At 39.6% G+C, this 26,051-nt stretch overlaps 1 protein-coding gene across 3 annotated transcripts in view; it reads right to left on the bottom strand.

Annotated features, from left to right (window-relative positions):
• Positions 1 to 25,652, bottom strand: part of LOC127433777 (integrin alpha-X-like) — a 45,235-nt gene extending 19,583 nt beyond the window's left edge. The window contains exons 1-15 of one of the 3 annotated variants that reach the window (XM_051685978.1): positions 25,565 to 25,652; positions 25,391 to 25,474; positions 24,634 to 24,754; positions 23,390 to 23,484; positions 15,842 to 15,897; positions 14,379 to 14,493; positions 8,374 to 8,507; positions 8,157 to 8,302; positions 7,631 to 7,781; positions 7,365 to 7,497; positions 7,199 to 7,272; positions 5,398 to 5,533; positions 3,573 to 3,721; positions 1,938 to 2,063; positions 556 to 756 (exon numbers count right to left, since the gene is read on the bottom strand). In XM_051685978.1, the coding sequence (XP_051541938.1) occupies positions 556 to 756; positions 1,938 to 2,063; positions 3,573 to 3,721; positions 5,398 to 5,533; positions 7,199 to 7,272; positions 7,365 to 7,497; positions 7,631 to 7,781; positions 8,157 to 8,302; positions 8,374 to 8,507; positions 14,379 to 14,493; positions 15,842 to 15,897; positions 23,390 to 23,484; positions 24,634 to 24,754; positions 25,391 to 25,474; positions 25,565 to 25,610 (1,767 nt within the window). In that variant the 5' untranslated portion in view covers positions 25,611 to 25,652. Of the gene's footprint in view, positions 1 to 555; positions 757 to 1,937; positions 2,064 to 3,572; positions 3,722 to 5,397; positions 5,534 to 7,198; positions 7,273 to 7,364; positions 7,498 to 7,630; positions 7,782 to 8,156; positions 8,303 to 8,373; positions 8,508 to 14,378; positions 14,494 to 15,827; positions 15,898 to 23,389; positions 23,485 to 24,633; positions 24,755 to 25,390 lie in introns of those variants that run through there. The other 2 variants (XM_051685969.1, XM_051685987.1) reach the window with 2 other exon arrangements.
• Positions 25,653 to 26,051: the final 399 nt, after the last annotated feature.

The following is a 26,051-nucleotide window of genomic DNA, read 5'->3' as shown; positions in this document are numbered from 1 at the left end:
CGTTCAGAGAAATGTACATAATTTATCACATTCCCGGACTTTAATATGGAATATTCCTCCCATCGAAGCAATTCAAGCTTGAAGTACCACCAGTTTTCAGGAGGGGGAAAGTAAGCGAAACGCACTACCTTGTTACTTCAGTAAGTGCTCCAGTGAAGCAGCACAAGCCTCCGTTGCTAGTTCTAAAGTGACATTTTTGAATTAGCAACGAAGGCTTGAGCTGTATTAAAGATACTGAATCTGTGGCGAAAGAAAGTAGTTCCTCTCATAAGAGCATTTTAGGGATGAAAACCAGAAAACGTCTTGAGATAAAACCCTGAACAATGTCTTAAGGTGTGGTAACTGTAGTATAATACTCTGCTGCGCGTCGTGACCGCATTACCACCTCGGGTGGTATTACCATTATTTTTAAACAATTCAAAGGGCAGGAGTCAATTATTCCTTACTTAATTCGATTAATTAATGCCATATCATGTAATTAATTCAATAGAAATTTTTAAACAATTGACAGCCCTACATCACACAACCAAAAGGTGAAATTGAGTTTCTCCCAACCTGACTGTATTCTTTTCTGATACCTCCCGGTCGTCCCAAGAAAATGTAAATTGCCCCATTGCCCTGCTCTTCCTGAGGTGCCCCCACTGCCAACTCTTCAAGGCCATCTCCACTCAGGTCCTGTAGGGCAGCCAGAGAAGCACCAAACCGCCCAAACTCATTCCCCACTGCTCCACGGAGAAACATGGAGCAGTTCAGTGTCTAATGGGATAATGGGAATTTTAGAACATGTAGTATGATACTGTCAACATTTTAGTTATATGTGATTAAAAGTTTTATTGATTAAAGGAATATTCGTGGTTCAATACAAGTTAAGCTCAATCGACAGCATTTGTGATATAATATTGATTACCACAAAAATAAATTTCGACTCGCCCCACCTCTTCTTTAAAAAAAGCAAAAATCAAAGTTACAGTGAGGCACTTACAATGGAAGTGAATGGGCCAGCTTTTGGCAGAAATGCACAGCTTATAATTTTAAGCACGCATTAATTCTTCTGTTAAAAATCATATATTATTTGAGCTGTAAAGTTGTTAAAATTGTCATTTTTACAGTCATTTTAGGGTTTTAGGGTTTGTTGACATTACATTGTCATGGTAATGAAGTTGTAAAATTGGCTATAACTTTACACAGAAAAGGTTAGTAAGTTATTTTATCACTCTAAAATCATGTTAACACATATTTTTTATGTGGCTATACTTTTGAAATGGTGAGTATTTTAACATTAACGGATTGGCCGCATTCACTTCCATTGTAAGTGCCTCACTGTAACCCAGATTTTTGCTTTTTTTTTTTTTTAAACAAAAGGTGGGGCAAGTCATAATTCATTTTTGTGGTAATAAATATCATGACACAAATGCTGTCGATTGAGCTTAACTTGTTTTGAACCCAGAATATGCAATAAGAAAAATATAAGCATTAGCAGAGAACCTTTAAATGTATGCGGGCTGCACAGTAAATACTGACGTTAACTTCTCACTAATAATTTTGAACTTTGATTTTGTTTTCAGTACCATGGTATATAATAATAAAACACCATGGTTTCACAATCTGATACCATCACTGTGCTTTTTTTTGCACATTTTGTACAATTACAATTGATCTCAAACATAAATACAGCCCTTAAAGCCATAACATAACAATGTTAACATAACAATAAACCATATAACCTTGAATTTCCTTGAATGACCTTTTATGATATATTAAAACGATAATCAAACAGTATAATGGTTTTAATCAAAATGTGGTATTACCATCTGATATCATTACTAAAACAGTACTGTCACAGTTCTTCCTTGTGTGTAATAATAAACTCTTTCAGTATCTTCCTCAAGTATGAGTGTGTGTGATAATCCTTACTCGTGTGTGTGTGTTGATCTTACCTCAGTGTTCAATGGGCATATGTGGACCTCTCCCCCCACTCCATGAGCGTGATATAAAGGAACCCCAACCGCTAACAACCCAGAAACACTCATGACACATAACTCTGCCCCAAAATATGAGCCCAGCTGCAGACAGAGAAATGAAGCAAGAGAAAAAGAATAGATAAAAAAGACAAGAAAGCAAGCTTTAGATGGGAAGAAGTACAGAAGATAACCATGTGCTAAATGACTCTAATTTCTTTACTCTATCATGCAACCATTGACACAAGTACAAAAACTATATGAAGAATACAGCGGCCCAAAAAGTATATGGACAGTTAAGCTAAAATTAAAAATGTATTGACTGCATTGTATAGATAACAAAATCTCAAACCAAGTGGCATCTGCAAACAAATGATGTTAGAGCTTTTCCCAGAACTAACTCCTCTTTTCTGAGACATTTGTGCAATTTTAACCAGCTGGTGTCAAGTTGACTTTAGTGGATGTATGAAGTCAGCTCCCCTCAAGTATATCTATCATTTTATCACTTAAAATATTTTTTTGTGAAATGTTTTGTTTGTGCTATCATTGTGTAATACAATAAATGCCACCTGATATTTTGTAATCTAATGCAATGTTTTTAAGTGTGGCTTAAAGGGACAGTTCACCCCGAAAAAATAATTCTCTCATTATTTACTCACCCTCATGCCATCTCAAACTCGTGTGACTTTCTTTCTTCTGCAGAACACAAATATATTTTACAGGATATATGATGTGTTTTTGTCCATACAATGAAAGTAAATGGGCTCCAAAAATGTCAAGCTCCAAAAAGGACATAAAGGCAGCATAAAAGTAATCCATTCAATTTGAGTGGTTTAATCTTCTGAAGCAATACGATCACGCTGGGTAAGAGACACACCAAAATGTAAGTCCTTATTCCCTATAAACCTTGACATCCTCAGAGCGTTCATGAGAGAAGCTCCTTCACACACTTCCACGCGCTTACGCATGCACAGAGCGCTGCGCACGAATCAGACACAGTGTTGCCAGGTTTGCTTTTTCACACCCATTTAGGCTACTTTGAAAATGCAGATGCAAGTTAAAATGATAGGGTCGCAGGTTGTGGCTTTTTGGGATACTTTTCAAATTTACCGTAGTCGCCAAAAGGTTGATAAGGTTGATAGTAAACACTAGGAAAATTTAACTGCAACATCTAATGAATGTATACTGTTACACGGGATTGTGTCCCTGTCAACCATGTGTCACATCAAAGCATGCACCAAAGTGTTCCAGTCAGGCCGGATGTTAAGATTTATAGTGAATAATGACATTAATTATGCCCTGTTTCTCACCCAAAGCGATTCTATGGCTTCAGAAGACATGGATTAAACCACTCGAGTAATATGGATTGCTTTTATGCAGCCTTTATGGAGCTTGAAAGAATTTGGACCCCATTGGCTAACACAGTATGGAGAACAACACATCATGCATCCTTCAAAATATCTTTGTTAGTGTTCCACAGAAGAAAGAAAGTAATTCGAGGGTGAGTAAACGATGAATGAATTATCATTTGGGGTGAACTATCCCTTTAAGTGTCCATTTACTTTTGGGGGCCACTATATGTTGAAATTAGTTTTGTAAATGTTTTTGATGTACCTGTAATCCGTATATCCTGTGCGAGACGGTCCAGCTGTGGTTCTGACGGTTCTGTGTGAAGCCCAGCACCAGACCCTTGTGTCTATATCTTGGCGCCCCAGCAAAGTAAACAACATCCCCATTCACTGTCGCCACAGCAACAGAGTAACCTGCAGCACAGTATATAATGTGGGTTATAAAAAGGTTAAAAAACAAACAAACAAATGAAACAATTCTGTTTTGTGATGCTAGTGGCACAGAAATTACTCACTTAAAGGGATAGTTCACCAAAAAATGAAAATTCTCTCATCATTTACTCACCCTCATGCCATCCCAGATGTGTTTTGAACATATATGAAGAAAAATATCTCAGCTCAGTAGGTCCTTAAAATTCAAGTGGATGGTGATCCGACTTTTGAAGCTCCAAAAATCACATAGTCAACATAAACGTCATCCATATGATTCCAGCAGTTAAATTAATGTCTTCTAAAGCAACACAATCACTTTTGGTGCAAAAAAGATCAGTATTTAAGTACTTTTAAACTATAAAACACCGCTTCCGGTCAGCAGCAGTATGCGCGGAACTTAATAGCATTGGCAAGTGAGACAAGCGAGAACTGAGGCACGTTCGACACACCCGGAAGAGCAGCACTGTTTACAAATGAGTAGGAGGAATGCTGTAAAGAAGCTGTATTTGTATCTGTTTCTTTACTCACAATGGTGCGTTTGTGTGCTTATCCTGGATGTCTCAACCGAGAGGAGAACGTTAGATTACGTCCGTAACGTCAGCGCAAATTCGTCACACGAGAGATCACATGAACTCAGCATTCTCGTAATTACGTCACACGCATAAACTGTTACTGACTGAAAGCGGTGGTTTACAGTTAAATATACTATATAAATGTACTTAAATACTTTCATCTTTTTAGCACAAAAAAGCAATTGTGTTGCTTTAGAAGAAATTCATTTAACCGCTGGAGTCGTATGGATGACATTTATGCTGACTGTCTGTGATTTTTGGAGCTTCAAAAGTCGGATCACCATCCACTTGCATTTTAAGGACCTACTGAGCTGAGATATTTTTCTATTTTTCTTCAAATGTGTTCTGCTGAAGAAAGAATTTCATTCACGTTTGGGACGGCATGAGGGTAAGTAATGATGAGAGAATTTAAATTTTTGGGTGAACTATCCCTTTAAGCTCGGTGGTAAAATAGTGGGGGGAAATTACTATTTCGACTACAATTTATATTTAGACTCCCAAGTGTGAGTGTTCAAAATACTGTATTGTAAAAGGTGTTGTAATTAACTGTGAGAAAGTATTTTTGTTTCCTCTACATCAGCATATAATGAACTGTGGTTGGGCTTGTAACTTGTTTTGAAACAGATCTGCAGTATGGTTAAAGCAGCTGCCTGTGATGTCTGCGGTGACTGCAGTACATAAAAGGCACAGTGTGCATGACTGAAACTGAGGTGGTATGAATGAACATGTTTAAAAACAGCACAGCTGCATTAACTGTTCACAACTGCAGTACAAGATATGAAAACATCTGCAATCGGCTGATAAAAATGTTTTAACGCATACAGTCGACACAATGAGACCAGAAATATTTACATAATTTTACTCAGAATGAAAGTGAATTTAAAATGTGTAAAAAAATAAAAAATAAAAACAAACCTGACTTTCATCTGAGACAAACATTCTATGATGTCTGTAGCACAAATAGTGCAGGAGTTATGCATTGACGTTTAAAACTTACTGTATGTTAGTGATTGTCTTAGAAAGCATCATGAAAAAAAGTGGCAAAAGGCAAATAAACCTTAAATTAATTATTTATTAGAGTCTTACCCAGATATGAGTCCCGGATGTCCTCCTCTGCGTTTGTGGCATTAATAAATGAAGAACTGATCAGTTGATCATGAAGATCCTGCACAATCCCACCTGACCATGAGTATGCCCCAACTGCTCCAAACAACCTTAAATCCTACGTGAACATGAGTAGAGGACATTTAATTTCATTTAGAGAATCATATTACCACCATTACATAACATAATTGTAAAATACTCCTTCTGACCATAGCTAGTTTTACTAGCTCCTAGCTGTGTTTCTAGCTGGTCCAAGCTGGTCATTTATTGTCATTAGCTGGCCTAGATGGTTTTTGAGCTGGACTATCAGCTGGTGGTTCTAAGGTCCACACTGACCTTCAACAAATGGTGGTGTTCACATAGGATGTATTTTTGTATTCCGTCTGCAATGTTATTTTTTTTTTACTTTTCGGTCTTTGTAAATATGCATCAGATGGACATTATAGGCTGTTGTATTGCCTCTTGCTATATAAAATACTTCTGGAACCAAGACAGCTGAAGTAGGCGGGCACTGTCATGCTCTATATCCTATGTGAACTTCCCCTAAAAGATGCTGTGTGTCATTTCTGTGCCACTAGCAACACAACTTGAAAAACGATTTGGTTTTCCATTTGATGTTATTTTCTTAGAGCACTCCTTCATTTTCTATCATTCATTAAAACAGATAACCCGCCCCAAACACACGGCATTAGCAGAGAGGCGTCTCGCAGTTTGCTGAATGGCTAATACATGTGGGTCGCTCAGATTATTACAGAGTCTACGGCAGCCACATAAGCCACTTTTACGAGTTCACTGGTTCATATAGTCCTGGAGCGCATTAAGGTAAACATTTTTGGTGTGCTTTCCATAACGGAGGGGCTTGAACATAGGACTGGGCTTGAGCTCTGAGATATTTTTGACTCCCGCATCACAGGCTTACAAATAAACATTCTGCTCCATCTGAACTTTGTGACTGGCTCAAGCTCTTTGACAGCAGACTTTTTACGTCAGAGCATCCTCCTGACCTCGTACATGCTCAAACCGTTAACAGCCTTAACTTGATATAACCTGTTTTACAGAATTTTCAGCAGAGAATCAAACCTTGTCCAAGCTCTTGTCAAATCTAGACTGGACTACTGCAATGCTCTTCTGGTAGGACTTCCTTCATTTATAGTGAAACCTCTGCAATCGATCCAGGACGCGGCAGCGCGTTTGGTTTTCAACAAGCCCAGAAGAGCGCATATAGCATGCCTCTCTTCATCGAACTGCACTGACTGTCAATGGTTGCTCACGGAAAGTTCAAGGCATTGATGCTCGCCTATAGAACAGCCACTGGTTCCATGGCCCCTATCAACACTCACTACTTCTATGTACCCTCCAGAAGCTTGCGATTGGCGGATGAACAGCGCCTCGTGGTGCCATCTCACAGAGGCACAAAATCGCTTCTCAGATTTTCCCTTTTACTGTCAACTGTCTTCTGACTTGCTAAAAAAAATAAATTCTAATGTCTTTCACCACTGTCTCTCACCTTTCTCCCTACTTCTACTTCTCTTAGCAATCTGATACTGCAGCACTTTTGACGAATCACTTTTGTTATATTCCTCATTTGTAAGTCGCTATGGATAAAAGCATCTGCTAAATGAATAAATGTAAATCAATAGAAATGTAATGGAAATAAAGAAAATATTTATTTGAAATATTTAACTTGAGAAGTTTTTAAAACCATAGTGGGTTGTAATGCTTGATATAAACAAAAGCTTCTCCTATTAATGTCAGGTTGATAACATTGGGAAACATTACTGACCTCAGAGAGGGCCACGCTGAAGCCACCCTGTGACAATTCCAACTGAAAAGAGCTGAGATTCCCTGTGTCCATCCCTAAAGAGAGAGACAGAGAGAGCATGTACTTTAAGATTTTGTTTAGTAAGATGCTAGTTTATTTTGTTTTGTCCTCTCTAATTTCTTGGTACCTTCGATGGAGAATATTTTTTCCCTCAGCTGACTCAGAATCGAGGTAAGAGCACTGAAACTCTTTGTCTCAAACACAAACTGAGGAGAGGAAGCGATTTTTTCCAGCTCACTGTGGGAATAGTCCTCACCGATCTGAGAAAGAAGAAATAAATGGACGATCATGAGATTTGTTAAAAACATGACACCCAGCATTTTGGAAATGCTGGGAACGTAGAGCTTAAGTTGTATATAATTCGGAATATTCCTTTCAAAATTTTGCATTTACCCCAAGGGCAAATCTCTTAATTCCTCGTTTAGTGGCTATGGAAATGACATTGTCAAATGTCTCGCTGTCGCTTGATATCCCGTCAGTGATCACCAGCAATAACTTCTCAGAGTTGTTCCTCATGCCCACCTTCTCAGAAAACATCTGATCTCTGAGAGAGAACAAGAGAATAAGATGCATGCTCATAAACAAGCAATTGGAATATTGCAGATGGAATACAAGAACTCTAGAGCTGGAATACAAGAGTCTTCCTCAGAAATGCTGAACTGAACCCAGATTAATGGATTCATGTGGAATGTGGACCTGTGATCAATCATACTATATATTTACTTCTAAAGCCACTTTTGCATTGTCTAATCACTGCTTTGATCAGCCACAATTATGCCTTTGAATGATCTTCATTTGGGCACTTTTCACAGCAAAGTTTGCGTTTAGTGATTAATTTGATTAATTAATCAGCATATAATGTAATTAATTTTATTAAAATATTTAGTCATTTTGTGTGGTACAGTTCACATGCACTCACAACACAAAGCGTATTGCAGAAGGAATGTATGTTTTGCCCTTTGCCTGGGTCACGTCTTTCATTAGCTGGTCAGGGTCTGGATTCACTGCAAAGTTCTCAAAGTGAAAGACAGCTGACACTTCTGTGGAGAATTTCGCCACTGCAACCTGAGACAGAAATATAATATTAAACCAAAGTAATATAACAACAAGAAACCCACACACAAGCACACACAAACCTGGGCTTTTGTGTCCAAGAACAAGCCAATCAACTTCTTGATGAATCTGATCATCATTTTGAAATCTTCATCTGAGATACTGCCAGAGTCATCGAACAGAATAACAGCATCCAGTGGGGGAATAATGTGACATTCTGAAAACACACAGAATCTGCAGTTTGACATAAAATAACAAATATTACTGTGTTTGGGGTAATATGTAAACATGCGTTACATAATCAGAGTAATCCATACAAGACAAGTTGCACCATAGTTAATGTAACTTTTATATTTATTTTAGATTTATTAATGTTTTTTACAACATGTCTACCCTGCAAGTGCATAACATGACACTCATAGTTTAACCAATTAAGCAGTGAACACTGCAAAAAGACGCTGCATCTATACAGGGGTATAGTTATTCCATTCATGTCCGCAGCAAAAATAGCACTTCAAAAAACAAAACAAAAAACAAACAAAAAACAAGCATAGTGCTATCATTCTGGATGAGAGCAAGCCTGAGTCAGCTGGTGAGAAGTAACACCAAAGTATGTAACGTGTAAGTAACATTACAAAAAATGTAATGGTTACACATGTAACGGTTTACAATAAGGTTCAATCAGTGTTGGCGAGTAACTAACTAGAAGTAGCAATGCTACTAACTTAACTTCACTTTTCAGTAGTGTGACAGTAGTTCAGTCATAACAACTATCAGAAAGATTGAACATGTTATTGTGGGTATGACATATAGATATTGGTCTTGGCGGACTAGATCTGCAATGCTACCGCTTCTGCAGAGCAAGTATGGAGACTTGCGACTGCTAGAACATACATAGACATACTGAGTTAAGCGTGTGGACATGCTGCTGCTGCACAATTAGACAAACTCAAGAGATGCTGCTTCAATCCTCCAATAAAGTAGGGAAGTATACGCAAATACATATTACAAAATGCAAAACACCCCCCCCCCAAACAAGCAGATCTATCGCAAAGACTTGTGTACTGCTGCTGCTCTGAAGAGGCATGTGCACCAAGTGTATGCTAGTAAAGTGTGCCTTGGTCTGCTTGGCCGAGTGCCATAACACTAATTAACTAAATGTCTATGTGTGCCTTGGCCTGCTTGGCCGAATAGCTTAAGTGGCTGGTGAAACAAGCTTACTTGCAAACCGAGCAAATTTAAATATTAGACAAAGTGGGAGTATGAAAGTTGATTGGCTACCCTATTACATGCCAAAGGACCTATCAGCTTACACCATAAGAGCTGATTGGCTTAAAAAATCACATGTAAGTAAGCCAATTGGCTAACAGATAGCAAGTTCAAAGATCCTATAAGCTTGCACCATGTAGAGTTTGATGCCTGAAGTTAGGGTGTGTCTCAATCAGCTCAAGACTTGTGTCTCTGCAGAACAAAAATAGGCATTTTCCAATCAATAGGTGTTTTCAAACCGGCATGGGCATTTTTCAACTGTTTTACACGATATGCCTTCTACATTGAGATCCAGGGCTGGGGCAGAGGGTAACTGGGAATCAGGACCGACCGGACCGAACAGGACTAGGACTGGAAGCAAGACCAACATAAAATACACAAGCAAGACTGACTGGAAACACAATCACACAAGATTGGAAACAAGACGAACTGGCACTGGACAGCAAACATGAGGAGGCTAAAATAGGGAGAGAAATCAAACGGGTTAACAGGGGACAGGTGAGGTAAATGAACTAATAATAAGCAAACAAGGAGGCGGGGTATGATGTAAGACAGAGAGACACGTGGCGATACAGAAACAAAACAAAGCCACGTGCTCACACAAGACAATAAAACACCCGAATGGCATAAGTGCACATCGCCAAGACAATGAGGCCCACGTCAATAACAGACAGACATGGAGCATGAGTGTCCGGAACCTGACACAGACTGAAACCGAACCAGACAGGAAGTCAGGATCCAGATACAGTGCTCCCAACATGAAACATGACAGACCAAAGAGCACACGGCAGGGAATACCACCGAAACCGCACACTCACACAAAGACAGACAACGAAACACAAGACAGACATGGGATGATAATGCCATGGTCCTGTCAGACAAAAACCCAGACTGACAGAGTGACAGGACCATGACAGGTCAATAACCTGACTAGTGAACTAGGGAGCTGATTGAGACGCACCCTTAGTCATTTATGAGTAGCTCGTAGCTTGGGAAGCTACAGTTTCAATGTAGCCTCCCCAGCACATGTTTGTGTTCCCACTTACTGTACATCACAAGTTACCATTAGTTAATGCATTAGGTATCATGAACTTACAATGAACAATATTTTTTACAGCATTTATTCAGCGTTGTTAATATTAATGTATAAATAACATACTATTAATTATTAATGTTAGTTTATAATATATTAACTATTCTTAACATATACAACTTTAAATGTAAAATATTTATTAGTATAAAATATGTTGATATTAACATTACGTAACATTAGTTCATGTTAACAACAACATCAATTTACGTTAACATATACAGCCATATTGTACTGAGTATAAGTGTTACCCATTCTATAACACTGCAACAGAACAATACAATAATGGTGACAGTGTGTGTTACCATATGATAACTAAGGTGGTGGAAAAAGCGCATATCCAATTAATCATACGATAGTTTTAAAAATCAATTTATAAAACGTAAAAAAACATTTCTTTGTCTTTCCTTACTATGACGGGCACAGACACGGAAGCTACAAGAGTTTTCTTTCCCTCATGTTTCACTGGTGCCGCTGATCGAGCGTGATCATGGTTTCCATGGAAACTCATCAGCTGATCTGCGGCACCTATTCATCATCACTCTCTCCTTATTTAAACTCCCTAGTGTGTCTGGTTTGTTGCTAGATTGCTTTGTGTGTTGGTACACAGCTAATGCAGTATCGCCTCTGTTGGTTGTTTTCTCTCTGTCTGTTTTCAGTCTGTGGCAGCAAACCTCTCCCAGTCGATGCTCCAGTGGGTTATGGATTACCAGTCTCATCATCTGCCATTACTCCTTTGACTCTCTACACCCGGGTGCCCCAGTTCTCTGGATTACTCACCGTCTATTCTCCCGCTGCAGACTGTGTAGGGTCACGCTCCAGTCTACAGTATTCTCTTGTTTATACCTTCACTGTTGTTAATAAACTGCTGAACTGTTCGGCCGCTTGTGGATCCTGTTTTGTGTCAGTGACACTTGGCTCTGTTACAGTGCTCTATTTTAAATATTTACTAAATTATGCTTTCTACCAGATTAATATATATACAGGAAAATATATTCTCTCTCTCTCTATATATATAGTTCGAGACACAATGTATGTGCTGATGGGGCACATTTCCATAAAGTTGCACTTACTTTGAATGCCCTTACAAGTAACATTTCATATAATGTTTTTTTTTTTTTTGGAAGAATAGGTAATCTATACAAGACCATATGCAACTTTATGTATTATGTAACTTTTTTTTATTTATTTTAGATTTATTAAGCAATGTGTGTGACAACATAACTACCCTGCAACCACATGACACTAGATGTCTGCACGGGCCTTAAAATGAAACCCGAACCTGACCTGTACCCGAGACCGTGTGGCCCGACCCTACCCGGCCCGAACGATACCGTCAGATTTTAAGCCTGAACCCGACCCTGAAATCGCTTACTATCTAATTTCTTCTTCTAGCAAGTACTGTTGCAATAGGCTGCATTTTATGTAAGCATACAGGCAACATTCGTAACAGTACTGAAACAGTAAACATACACAGTTTTAACAAGGCACAGCAGCCCCTTAGTACACTAGAGCAGAAGAGAAAAAAGCATTGCCTTACCATTTATGTGCTGAAACTTCACCTGGTGCAGAACAATCTGCAATAATATGAAACACTGCAACAGTCCCCTCTATGCAACCTGAACTTGTTCAGATTGTTGAATCTTTGTGACAACTGCGCTAAAAACAATATAGACGCAGTGCAAAGAATGAAACAGAGCGCAGGTGTCTCAACATGCATTTTTGACAATTTGAACAACTGGACATGGTGTTTAAAAAGTGCCAGTCCTGCACGAGGTGCTGAAGAAAAAGTGGTGTAAATGTCAAAGACAATCGTCCAGCATGTGTGTGGCAGGGCAGAGGGCGGGGCCGAGTCTTGATTCCGCACACCCTGCCCCTAATTAGGCTGATGAAGCCCGAGAGGGATAAGGCCGACCGGAGACGGCAGTGTGACAGAGAGAGAGTTATGGACAGCTGTCCGACATCTGTGTCTGTTTGTCTTTTTGGTTACGATAATTATTAAATTATTATTTATGTTATCAAGCCGGTTCTCGCCTCCTCCTTTCCATTGAACTGTGTTACACTGGTGCCGAAACCCGGGAAGGAGGAGGGATGCGCCGTAGTAGAGTCCTCGCCACTACCATCCACCCCAACGGAGCAGCCGCGGCAATCAACTGGGGGACGGAGGAGCCCGGCCACCTGCAAACGGAGGAACGGCTGCCGACCGCGAGGGGAGGAGGGGCTCCTAACGGACCACCTGGAGCGATCAGGGCCGCTACCAAGGGTGGAGAAGACCCCTACCAGCCGCTGAAACGCGGTGGGGTCTGAGACCACCGACTGCGAGCGGGGAGGGGCTCCTAGCCGACTGCCTGGAGTTGGAGGACCGCTGCCAGGGACAGGGGAGACCCCTACCATCCACCGAAAATGCGGTAGGGTGTTCCGTCCGCCAGGGGCTGGAGGAATGTCTCCGATCCGCCCAGGGAGGCACGGTTGTCGTCCATCAGAGGGTGGAGGAGTGGCTGAGGACCAGGTTACGGTGTATCGGAGAACTGGCGAGTAAATAATTATTATTTGTTTCTCTCTCTCTCTCCTCTCTCTCTCCCGCTGCTGCTCCGTGTTGGCCTTTCCCTCTCTTTTTAAATATTATTTTTATTATATTTTAAGTTGGTATCATCACCGGTACGGTGTGTATGTACCGTGTTTTTTGTTGTTGTTGTTTTCCCTCCCCTTGTCCCCTCCCAGTTCCTGGAAGGTGGGGATGACCTGCCAGTAGACGGGGCCAGAAGGGTACGGGGGGGGGGGGGGGGGGTGTGGATGTATGTCATGCCGGGGCTTCCCGGCCTGAGAGAACAAGGGAGGAATGTGGTAGGGCGGAGGGCGGGGCCGGGTCGTGATTCCGCACACCCCGTCCCTAATTAGGCTGATTAAGCCCGAGAGGGATAAGGCCGACCAGAGACGGCAGTGCGACAGAGAGAGAGTTACAGACAGCTGTCCGACACCTGTGTGTGTTTGTCTTTATGGTTAAGTTTATTATTAAAATATTATTTATATTGTCAAGCCGATTCTCACCTCCTCCTTTCCATTGGATGTGCTACAATGTGTTTACATAGGAAAACAATGGGGAAACAGAACAGATGCGCGCAAAAACACATTCGGTGTGAACGGCCACTAACTCGTCCGTTCGCGCGTGTCTGTGAGTGAGAATGCGTTCAAGAAACAAGTTTGGTAAGCCAGTTTATTTTTTCATTCATAAAAAACCCGAACCCGAAGTCCTACTTGAAAAACTGACCCGAACCCGACCCGAAACCCGTCGGGTTCTTGGGTCCTGTCAGGCCCTGGTCGAGTTGCAGACCTCTACATGACACTCACAGTTTAACCTATGAAGCCGTGAACACTGCAAAAAGATGCTATATCTATACAGGGATATAGTTGTTCCATGCATATATACATTATGTCCACAGCAAAAAAAAAAAAACTTAATTTAAACCACTTGATTTATCTAATAAAAAAAAAAAGCAAAATATGCATTAAAGTGAGGATACAAATTAATGAAATTTCTCTACAAGAAACGTAGAATCCTCTGTAGGAGAAACATGGATTGAAAAAAGGATTGAAAACTATCGCTGTTGATTTTTACAAATAACCAATAGTTCCATAAAGCAACTATCAGCACCGATTAATCGGTAAAACCAATTTATCGGTCTACCTCTAGTTAAATATGAATGCATTTTCAGTGAAGTGTTCTGATACCTTGGAAAGCTGGCTTCAGTGTATCAGCCACAGTGAAGTGAGGACTGATCTCCACACACTGGCCATTGAGATAATTAAATCTCTCACACTGAAGCATCAAACGAGGACCACATGCCTGAAAGAGAGATGGAGTAGTAAAGAAAAACCCTAAAATATACTTTTATTTTTAAAATGTTACAGCTACATTAGAGCATCCTCTTTAAAGCAATTATTTTTCTACTGAATTCCACAAATCCGACATTGACATTTTAGATACTGTTATTTATAACCTCTGAAAGGAACTATTTTAATGAAACACACAGTAGTTTGTTTAGAAATGATTTAAAAAAAATAAAAAAATAAATAAAATAAAAATGCTTTTCATCTTGGAATTTCAGAGGGGTGAACTTTTCAATATATTTCACTATTATGAAAAATCAAATCTCCATTTTCATATCATGAAAAGTCAACTCAGCGTAGCCCTCTTTAGTATTAACATTTTTAGCATAGTTCATCCTTGACGTAGGCACATAATTAATAGTGTTAATTATAAAGGTCTGAGAAAGGGATTTAAAATGGTGTAAGGAGCCTTGTCTAAAATTATAAGTGGGTCTCAGGGAAAAATTAAATGACAAAAAAATATTACATGACCCCACTTAAGTAATACTTTTAAGAACCAAATTGTGAAGCAATTAAATTGATTTTAGGTAGGTATCAGCATTGCACACTTTTCAGGTGTGTTTTTGCCCGGTAGATTTGCTTGAGGTTTGCTTGATTCTACAATAACCAATAATTCCTAACTGCAGTTCAAATACAGTCCTTTTCTTTTTGGACTGCAATACCTCTGACCTCAGCTGTGACTGAGGGCACTAAACAGAGTCTGTCAAGGAAAGGTCCAACAGGAAATGCAGCTATGGGGATTTCTGCTGAGTCCTCAATCTTATCATGACAGCCCTCAGATGAGTGTGTGTGCATATGTGCCTGTGTTTGTGTATGTGTGTGTGTGTGTGTGTGTGTGTGTGTGTGTGTGTGTGTGTGTGTGTGTGCGTGTGTGCATGTGGCACGACACACTTTCTCTGAAAAATTTGTAATTTTACCAAAGAGGGGAACAGAAAGAGGTCAAATGTGGAATGGTTGTGTGGGACATTATGACATCAGGTCACCTAACAAGAAAAAGTACATTCCTTGACACATATTCACACTAATATAAACAGAATCACAGGATCTCTGTCAAAATAGAAGCACATTACTGGAACTTCCCTAATGTCAATCTATGACCTTAAAAGACCATCAGCCAACCCATTTACCAAGCCCTGTCCCAAATGGAGCACTTCATTGACTTCATTTTCACTGACTTAAATTATATGGCTTTTTATTTCAGTTCAGAGTAAAACTAAAATTAATGAATATGACATGATGAAATATTGACTAAATTAATAGGACATTAAAAAATAAAACTGTAAAAATTACCATTGGATACGTACAATTGCTTGATGGGCATCACAGGTGAGGGACAAGCCGAAAGCAATGCCTGGATCAACTAAAAGAAAAAAAAAAAGAAAAAAAAACATAAGATTACAATTGATGAAAAACAAGACAAAAATCCCACGTCACTGTTTTTAAGAAACACAACTACAGTGACCACAATGGAAACACACTTAAAGGGTTAGTTCACCCAAAAATTATAATTCTCTCATAATTTACTCACCCTCATGCCATCCCAGATGTGTATGACTTTCTTCAGCAGAACACAAATAAAGATTTTTAGAAGAATATTTCAGCTCTGTTGGTCCATACAATGTAAGTGAATGGTGACCAGAACTTTGAAGCTCCAAAAAGCACATAAAGGCAGCATAAAAGTAATCCATAAGACTCCAGTGGTTTAATCCATGCCTTCTGAAGCGATATGATAGGTGTGGGTGAGAAACAGATCAATATTTAAGTCTATTTTTACTATAACTTCTCCTCCCTGACCAGTAGGTGGGGATATGTTCAAAAAAATGGAGAAGTGAAAGTGGACATTTTTAGGCAAAAAAAAAAAAAAAAAAACCCTTCACTTGCATAGTAAGGTTCTAAACTAAAAATCTTTGTTTGTGTTCAGCAGAAGAAAGAAAGTCTTTCACATCTGGGGTGGCATGAGGGTGAGTAAATGATGAGAGCATTTTTGGGTGAACTATTCCTTCAAATTTTCAGAACTCAAAACTTCATCCAGTGGCGTATTAAGACTTCATGGTGCCCCCCCCCCATATGAATATGAACAGTAATAAACAGCATCACGCAAGTAAAAAATAAATAGTGCTCATGTAAATTTAGTCCATGTCCGCGGACATTAACGCTTTTCACCTGGCAATCATTTTGCTCATTCTCATTTGAAGCGGATGACTGAGGCTATGATTCATAATGTTCAAATTCAAATCCCTTTATTGTCACTCAACCACATACACAAGTGCTACAGTTGGTGAAAGTCTTGGGTGTGGTTCCAAGTAACATAGCAGTATGACAATTATGATAAACATCTGATTTACACATAACACAGTTTACACATCTGTTACACAACACAGTATACACCTAATAATATACAATATACAGCATACACAAAATAAGAAGACTGTATATCCAAAAATAAAAAAATTATATAAAAAAAATAAAATATAAAATAAAAAATAATATAATAATAATAATATACAAAATACAGTATACACAAAATAAGAAGACTGTATACAATAAAAATACACTGTACACCCCTCCCCCCCACCCCCCCATGATGGTGATGGGGTCTTTTCTCCTGAAGTCCACCACAAGCTCCTTGGTCTTACTGACGTTGAGGGAGAGATTGTGCTCCTGACACCAGCGTGTCAAGAGTGTGCACCTCCTCTCTGTAGATTGTTTCATAATTGTCAGTGATCGGACCTACCACCGTCATATCATCAGCAAACTTAATGATGTCATTGGAGCAATGTGTTGCCACACAGTCATGTGTGTACAGGGAAACCAGGAGTTGGCTGAGAACACAGCCCTGTGGGGCTCCAGCGTTGAGGGTCAGTGATGAGGAGATGTTGCTGCCCATTCTAACCACCTGGCATCTGCTTGACAGGAAGTCCAGGATCCAGCTGCACAGCGAGCTGTTTAAGCCCAGAGCCTGGAGTTTCTCATCAAGCTTGGAGGGCACTATGGTGTTGAATGCTGAGCTGTAGTCTACAAACAGCATTCTCACATAAGTGTTCCTTTTTTCCAGGTGGGAGAAAGCAGTGTGTAGTGTAGATGCAATGGCATCATCAATGGAGCGGTTGCAGTGAGTCCAGTGAGGGAGGCAGCACAGAGCAGATGTAATCTCTGATTAGTCTCTCAAAGCATTTGCTGATGATGGGGGTCAGAGCAACAGGACGCCAGTCATTTAAGCAATTGATTTTGGATTGCTTTGGTACAGGCACAATGTTGGACGTTTTAAAGCATGTGGGGACCACAGACAAAGAGAGGGAAAGGCTGAAAATATCCGAAAAACGCCAGCCAATTGGTTTGCACACGCTCTGATGACCAGGGTTGGGGAGTAACAAAATACATGTAATGGGATTACGTATTTAAAATACAAAATATAAGTAACTGTATTCCACTACAGTTACAATTTAAATAATTGGTAATTAGAATACAGTTACATTCAAAAAGCATTTTGATTACTGAAGAGGTTACTTTGTATTTTATTGTCATTTGTTTCATTTAATATTTAGTCCTTTCAGATGGAAAAATTCATACATATAAATGATGTGATCCAAAGTGCATTTGAACAGCGGTGAAACACTTTTTTATGATGTGTTACATTCATACAAGCAGACAGAGAATTAAGTTTGAAGTAAGTTTGGAGCAGAAGAAATAGAAATAAACCATATTTAAATTGTCAGCTTTACGCTAAGCTAAAATGCCATTTCTAGACATTTTCATATTTTTTTATCAAGAAAATTCACGTTGGATCATAATTTATTTTTTTCTAGTAAGACCTTTGATATTAGGGCAAAATTCATATTCTTGATAATTTTTGTAATGTTTTCCGTAAAAATATCTAAAAATCCTTAAAACAAGATCAATTTGATTTATCTTGTTTTAGAAACAACACTGCATAAGATATTTAGGTTTTTCAGAGAATGCATTTTTAACGTGTATTTTGTCTTATTGTATTGGGAGAGTTTTTATAGTCAAAACAAGTGAAAAAAATCTACCAGTGCTGAAGAAGCAATCCAAAGTATTTAGAATACGTTACTGACTTTGAGTAATCTAACGGAATACGTTACAAATTACATTTTACAGCATGTATTCTGTAATATATAGTGTAATACATTTCAAAAGTAACCCTCCCAACCTTACTGATGATGTGGCCCAGAATGCCGTCTGGACCCGCGGCTTTACGGATATTCACCCGTCGGAAGGATCGGGTTACATCCGCTACAGAGACAGAGAGTGAACTTATCTCTGTAGCTTCGGCCACGAGAGCTCTCTCTGCGAGGGCGGTGTTATTTCCCTCGAAATGAGCAAAAAAAGTATTTAGCTCATCCGGTAGAGAGGCAGCAGTGTTCACGGCAGAGTTTTTATTCCCTTTGAAGTCTGTGATGATATTAATTCCCTGCCACATGCTTCTAGAGTTGGTGTTGAACTGTCCTTCAGTCTTGTCCCTGTACTGGCATTTGGCTGCTCTGATAGTTTTGTGGATGGCATAACTGGCTTGTTTATGGTCCTCCACATTCCAGGAATTAAAAGCAGAGGTCCGCGCATTAAGTGCCGCATGAACATCGCTATTAATCCATGGTTTCGGGTTAGGGTAGATCCGTATAGTTTTGGTCAGTACAACATCATCTATGCACTTCCTGATGAAACACGTTATGCTATCAGTGTAGACCTCGATGTCGTCATCAGAGGCGGACCGGAACATCTCCCAGTCTGCGTGATCAAAACAGTCTTGTAGCATAGAATCTGATTGGTCCAACCAGCACTGGATCGTTCTGAGGGCGGGTGCTTCCTGTTTCAGTTCCTGCCTGTAAGCGGAAGAGTGGTCCAATTTGCCAAATGGTGGGCGGGGGAGTAATCTGTAGCCATCCTGGAAGGGAGAGTAACAATGGCCCAAAACCCTGTCCCCTCATGTGTTGAAGCTGATGTGCTGGTAGTATTTCGGTGCTATTGACTTGAGGTTGGCTTTGTTAAAGTCCCCGGTCACAATAAACACAGCTTCAGGGTGCACGGTTTCCTGCTCACTTATACTCCCATACAGTTCCTTGAGTGCCCAGTCTGTGTCGGCTTGTGGTGGGATGTACACAGCTGTGATAATGACCACTGTGAATTCCCTCAGTAGCCAGAATGGTCGACACAGAAGCATGAGAAATTCCAGGTCAGGAGAGCAGAAAGACTTGATAGAATGTACATTCCTCTGATCACACCAGGATTTGTTCATCATAAAACATGCACAACCACCTCTGCTTTTACCTGAGAGGTCTTTCACTCTGTCCGCTTGGCGCACGGAGAACCCCGCGGGTTCGATGGCTGAGTCTGGAGACATCCTTTGTTTGTGTAAGGCAGATAATGCATCAGTCCCTCGTCTCTCGTTGGAAAGAGATCCACGCTCTCAGCTCGCAGAGCTTGTTGTCCAGAGACTGAACATTTGCTGGTAGAATACTGGGTAGCGGGGGTCGATTTGCGCGACGTCTTAGTCTGATGAGAACGCCGGCTCTCCTTCCCCTTTTCCGACTATGTTTTTAATGTTCTTCAGTTGAGGCCGCTATTGTGCCACTGTTGAATTTGACAGCCACAGGAACAAACAAAGCTGCTCTTTTGCTCGGTTTTGGTCTCAAAATTATCTTTGGAGGGCGGGGTTTTGGAATGAGGGGGCGTGGCTAATTCAACGGCTCAGTCACGTGAAAGCTTCAGAATTAATCGGTCTGAAAATAACATAACAGGTATTTAAAGAGACTTAAATCAATGAAAATCAATTGCGTAGATCTCAACTTTAAAAGATAATTGGACCGGGGTGGCCCAAAAAGAAAATTGGCTCTGGGGTCCTTGCTAGTCCTAATCCGCCCCTGATAATGACCCTTTCTAATGATCCCTTTTATTACTATTAATATTCATTGCATTGCCCCCCTAGGATTTGCCCTGAGCCCCCCTGAATCTTCTGATGACCCCACCCTGACTGACAGTGAAAAGATCAAGGGGCATTCCGACCACTTGACTGACGGGGAAACAATCAACATTGCCCTCCCTAAACAAACAACTGCCGCACCAAAGATTGTGTCCTAGTACCGGCTGGAATAGATACATTTATTTCCTAAACACCAGAAGAACCCTGGCTTAGAATAAAATGTGGGAAAGTCTGTCAAACCTCAGATTTTTGCTGTGTGTAGTACCTACTGCTCTGCATATACTTCTCAACTCAACTCTAAACTAAGCTGAGGTCAAACCAAAACCCAGAATACCCACTGCAACCTTGTTTTTTTGTTTTTTGTCTTAAAAAAGACTTTTTGAAGAGTTCAGTGAGAACTTGGGTTTTTCAACGCTACACCTGACAGAAGAATCCGACCGATTTTTGAACCCAGCAGACAGTGAACTCTCACTAATGGGGCTGTTATTCCCCCCAGCGTCCGTCTAGCAGGAATCGATCTCACAGGGCACAGCTTCGAATACCAAGCTTTTGAATTGCCACCAAGAAGGTCAGCCCCTATTGAGGTATGCTGTCACTCTCCTCAGTGTGGCAGAGGAACTGTACTTGGGTGAGACCCTCACAAAACATCTGTTCCTTGCCAGACTGGATGAGCCACTGGAGAAGAAGAAGAGCTGCTGCCAGACCCCTGGAGGCACCCGCCTCATCCTCTGCTGACCGCTAGGAGGTGCCCACCTAATCCACTGCTGACTGCCAGGAGGTGCCCACTGAGCCCGCTGCTGGCATCCAGGAGGCACCTGCTGAGACCACTGCTGACCACCAGGAGGTGCCCACCGAGCTTGCTGCTGACCACCAGGAGGCGCCCACTGCTGACCACCCGGAGGTGCCCGCAGAGCCCGCTGCTGTTATTTCCTCCACCTTCAAGAGGAGCAGGGGGAGGAAGAGATGACCACCCAGTCGGACCTCTGCCCAGCGGCCACCCAGTCTGACCCCTGCCCAGCAGCCGCTGACGTCCCAGTTTTGTCTCCCTCCCTGATCTCTCCCCTGTGGCCGCCACTGTTTCTGACCTCATCCCAGTCCTGGAGCTGCCTGACCTCACCTCTGCTCCTAGGCTTCCTGACCTCATCCCGTCTCTGGTTCTTCATCTCCAGTTTGGCGAAAACTCTCACAAATCCAGATTTTATAACAGTATATCATACTTATATCATGTTATATTATGTTTATCATAGTAATATTATGTTTATTTAAAAAATGAATTGAAAAATAAAATGATAAAAAATACAGACCCCTTTTAATGGTATTAAAATAATATAGGCCTTTATTGGACTTTCTTCACGTACACACAGCAGGCATTCTATTAAGCAGCACATAACCTTTTCAAATGAATAATGTTTCTGGTTATTTTATGTATTCAAACCTCTGTCTATCTGAATTCAACTTCATCTGCAATAAAGAAAGTAAACATCAAGCGATCTTCTGTGATTGATGTAGGTTAATCCACGACGGGAAGCGCAAAGTGTCCGGTGCGACTGCTCTCATTTTAACTCCTCCCCAACTCCTCCTCTCATGCTTGATATTCCCCTTGTGTGATAGGTCTTGTTTCGGATTCTTCCCTCAGTATGTCCCTCAGTATTCGGTCTGTTCCTTGTGTTGCCCTATCAGTTTGGTTTGTTGCACTCTTTTCTTATTTTTATTTATTTGATTAGATTCTGATCCAGTGCTTTCTGATTTTGTTCTTTTTTTTGTTTCATTTGCTAGTTTTTTTGTTTTTGTTTTTGCCCTCTCATCTTTTAGTTTCCAATCCGTTGAACACTGTCCGGGTCGTTTGTGTTTAGTTTTTCAAAATTGTTTTTCTTTTTGTGTGTGTTCTTTTTATTTAGTCTTTTTAAGTCTGACTGTCTGCAATTGTGTTCTTCAACGCTAATCCTGACACTAACAGGATATGACCTTATCTGCTGGCAACATGGAATCCAATTACCCAGACCGGACATTAGGCAAGATGTTGGTCAGTGCTACATTATTAAAGAGTATCACAGCTTGCGATAAAAGCTAAGATTCAGCAATGCATTTGATTGATTTTGAGAAGAATATTTCAAGATTTTAGAGTATGAAAAGTGTGAATACAGGTCAGGTTTTTAAAAAACCTTTAATAATATATATATATATATATATATATATATATATATATATATATATATATATATATATATATATATTTAACAACCACAATCCATTCTTATCCATGACCAAAACAACCACATTTCCTTTACAAAAAACACTGTAATACCATGGTGCCTAGATACATATAATGGTACTAAAAGATTGCCATATCCATGTGGTATTTACATCCAAGGTACTTTAAGAACACCATGATACTACCATGGTACATGGCCACAAAACATGGTGTTACCACTGCACCATGTCCAGAAAACCCAGTATTACGATAATAAATATCCAAAAAACATGGCATTACCATGGTGAATGTAAAGAACATGGTATTACCATGGTATATATATATATATATATATATATATATATATATATATATATATATATATATATATATATATATATACCAAGTCCAAAAACATGGTATTACTGTGGTACAAAAAACATGGTATTACCATGGTAAATATAAAAACAATTGTATTACCATTGTACCAAGTCCATAACCATGGTACAACTATGGTAAATATCCAAAATAAACATGGCATTATCATGTTGAATGTAAGAAATTTGGTATTACCATGGTAAATATATATATATATAAAATTAAAATGTAAAAATCTTGGTACCATAGTATTATTACTATGGTACATATCCAAAAAACATGGTATTACCATGTTAAATGTAAAAAACAAAACAAAAAACAAAACATGGTATATGGCAGTCTCACCTTTCACAGGGAGTTGTTTACATTGATGACCACTGTAAGAACACCTGTAAATACCACCAGTGCCATTATCAAGGTGAGGGGCCGTCACCAACACACTAGAGAGAGAAAGACAGAGATTCCTGAGAAAAAGGAGGATGTGCAATGGTGTAACAGGATCTTCATGCAACACTGTTGCATAGTATTGTTAACGTCTGCACATGATCATTCAGGGATGTATTTAGGGAGAAGGTAATTGCTGACGGCTCCCGAGCAAAAAGTCATCCTTTTCCAGTCAACAGTCGCTGAGTCACAAATCTAACTCATATTTGACATTTTGATCAAAAGGATCATCATCATGACAGAAACTTTTTTAATGTCAGGATCAATGGTCCCAATTTCAAAATTATGCAGTTTTTATGAACTCAATTTTTTTGAGAGACTACATGGAATATTTGTGCCTTTCAAAATTAATTTGTCACACCGCAGAACTATTTAAAGGGATAGTTCACCAAAAAATGAAAATCCTCTCATCATTTACTCACCCTCATGCCATCCCAGATGTGTGTGACTTTCTTTCTCCTGCTGAACACAAATGAAGATTTTTAAAAGAATATCTCAGCTCTGTTGGTCCATACAATGCAAGTGAATGGTGAGCAGAACTTTAAAGCTGCAGAAAGCACATAAAGGCAGCATAAATGTAATCAATAAGACTCCAGCTGCCTTTATGTGCTTTCTGCAGCTTTAAAGCTCTGCTCACCATTCACTTGCATTGTATGGACCAACAGAGCTGAGATATTCTTTTAAAAATCTTCATTTGTGTTCTGCAGAAGAAAGAAAGTCATACACATCTGGCATGAGGGTGAGTTGATGATGAGAGAATTTAAATTTTTTGTTGAACTATCCCTTTAAGTGAACAGCAAAAGGTAAAACTTTCATTAAAAATGGTCTTCCGTTAGTCTGAAAAACAGATAATACCACCCCAGACTCACACCACTGGTTGAGCCAATTTGTTATTGAAATCAGCCGACAAATAGCTTACTTATAGTTGACTTTGTATTTTTAGCTGGGATATGAGAATTTAAACATTTAAATTTTTTACCTAAAAATGTGATGATGAAAAAAATAAAAAAATAATAAAATAAAAATAAACTCATATTCATGTTCATGTTCATGTTATCTGTCAACTACCCACCCGCATCAGCTTTCAGCTCCCAAAGACAGTGACTTGTCACAAATGCAAATTCATTAAACACAAGTCCTCTCACCTGTCTCCTTGAGTTGGGCCAAAATGGCAAACCTGATGACCGAAATGTGAGCCTTCCACAGGTGCTTTAAAAACTCTGGTATGCAGTGTCTCTATGCTGAACGCCCCTGAATGTTCAGCCACTGGGACATACATGTACATGTAATGGAAAAGACACAAGTTAGTATAAAATATCCAATAAAAAACAAACACATTAAAAAGTCCTCCAATCCTAATGGGATCAATCAAATATCATCTAAGAATCATTTCAGATTCTGAACTAAATTTATTTATCTCCGTTTCTCCAGGACTGGTTCCAGATTATAATAAGAATTATAGATGACAACATGTCAAACCAGGTGTCATTTAATTTAAATAAAAAATACAGCACATTCAAGCTAAACAGCAAACCAAAATACAGTTATAACAGCGTATCTACACATGTCCAATGTTAATGTGATGAACCGCACCTGCCAGGACACCTGTGTGAACTTGAGGGGAACTGACTTTACATCCACTAATAATCATCTTGGCAATTAGTGATTGCAAGTACATGAAAAAAATGACAGAATATTGAAGTAGGCAAGTTATGAGAAAATGTGTTTGTAAATGCCACTTAGTTTGGTATTTTGCTATCTAATGCCATGCCATGTTTAAGAGTGGCTTAAGCGTACGCATACTTTTTGGTGCCACTTAAAAAAAAAAAATAAATAATAATAATAATAATAAAAAATAATAATAATAATCAACAATTAGTATTTCAAAAATTGGTTACTTACGCAAGAGAAATCCGAAAAATATATACAGGAATGTCACTTGTCGTAGGCGAGAGATCCAGCACGCTTTCGATTCGGGCTGTAATGCTGATTTTGATCGAAAAATACTCATATTTATTAGCAAAATAGAATAGTAAGACGAATGACTTGAGTGAAAGCAACTTTCGGTAAACTGACGCGCTGTGGCAGTAAGTTCCGCAATAAAAGCGAAGTGATGCGGCATCTGATGTCAGTAATCATGCGGGGGAGTGCAGCTCACAGAAAGTTCTCCGAAGGGTGTTGAAACCCTAAGAACAGCCCACCAGCAGTGTGAGATGAACATCAGAGCTAGTGAACACTCTTGAGTGTCCATCGAGTGCCTATGGTGGTCTACTGCCACCATGTGTAAAGAGAACAACATCATGCCCGAGTCCCCAGTGATGGGATCAGATGGTAATAATACAATGATATTTTGATAGGCTCCTGTACATTCCATGGCAGTGGATGATTATCATATTTATCTGCCATGGTATTTAAATGTTACCCCGAAATACTTCAAGGAATACCATAGTATTACCATGGGACATGCAAAAACAAATGATTCCCTTGAAAACAGACAAATGACAATTAAATGAATATTCCGGGTTCAATACAATGTTGATTGTCACAAAAAAAAAAAAAAAAA

This window comes from Myxocyprinus asiaticus, chromosome 4 (assembly GCF_019703515.2).
Source record: "Myxocyprinus asiaticus isolate MX2 ecotype Aquarium Trade chromosome 4, UBuf_Myxa_2, whole genome shotgun sequence".
Lineage (NCBI taxonomy): Eukaryota > Metazoa > Chordata > Actinopteri > Cypriniformes > Catostomidae > Myxocyprinus > Myxocyprinus asiaticus.
The sequence above is the reverse complement of the archived record's forward strand: the minus strand, read 5'-3'. Positions and strand labels throughout refer to the sequence as shown.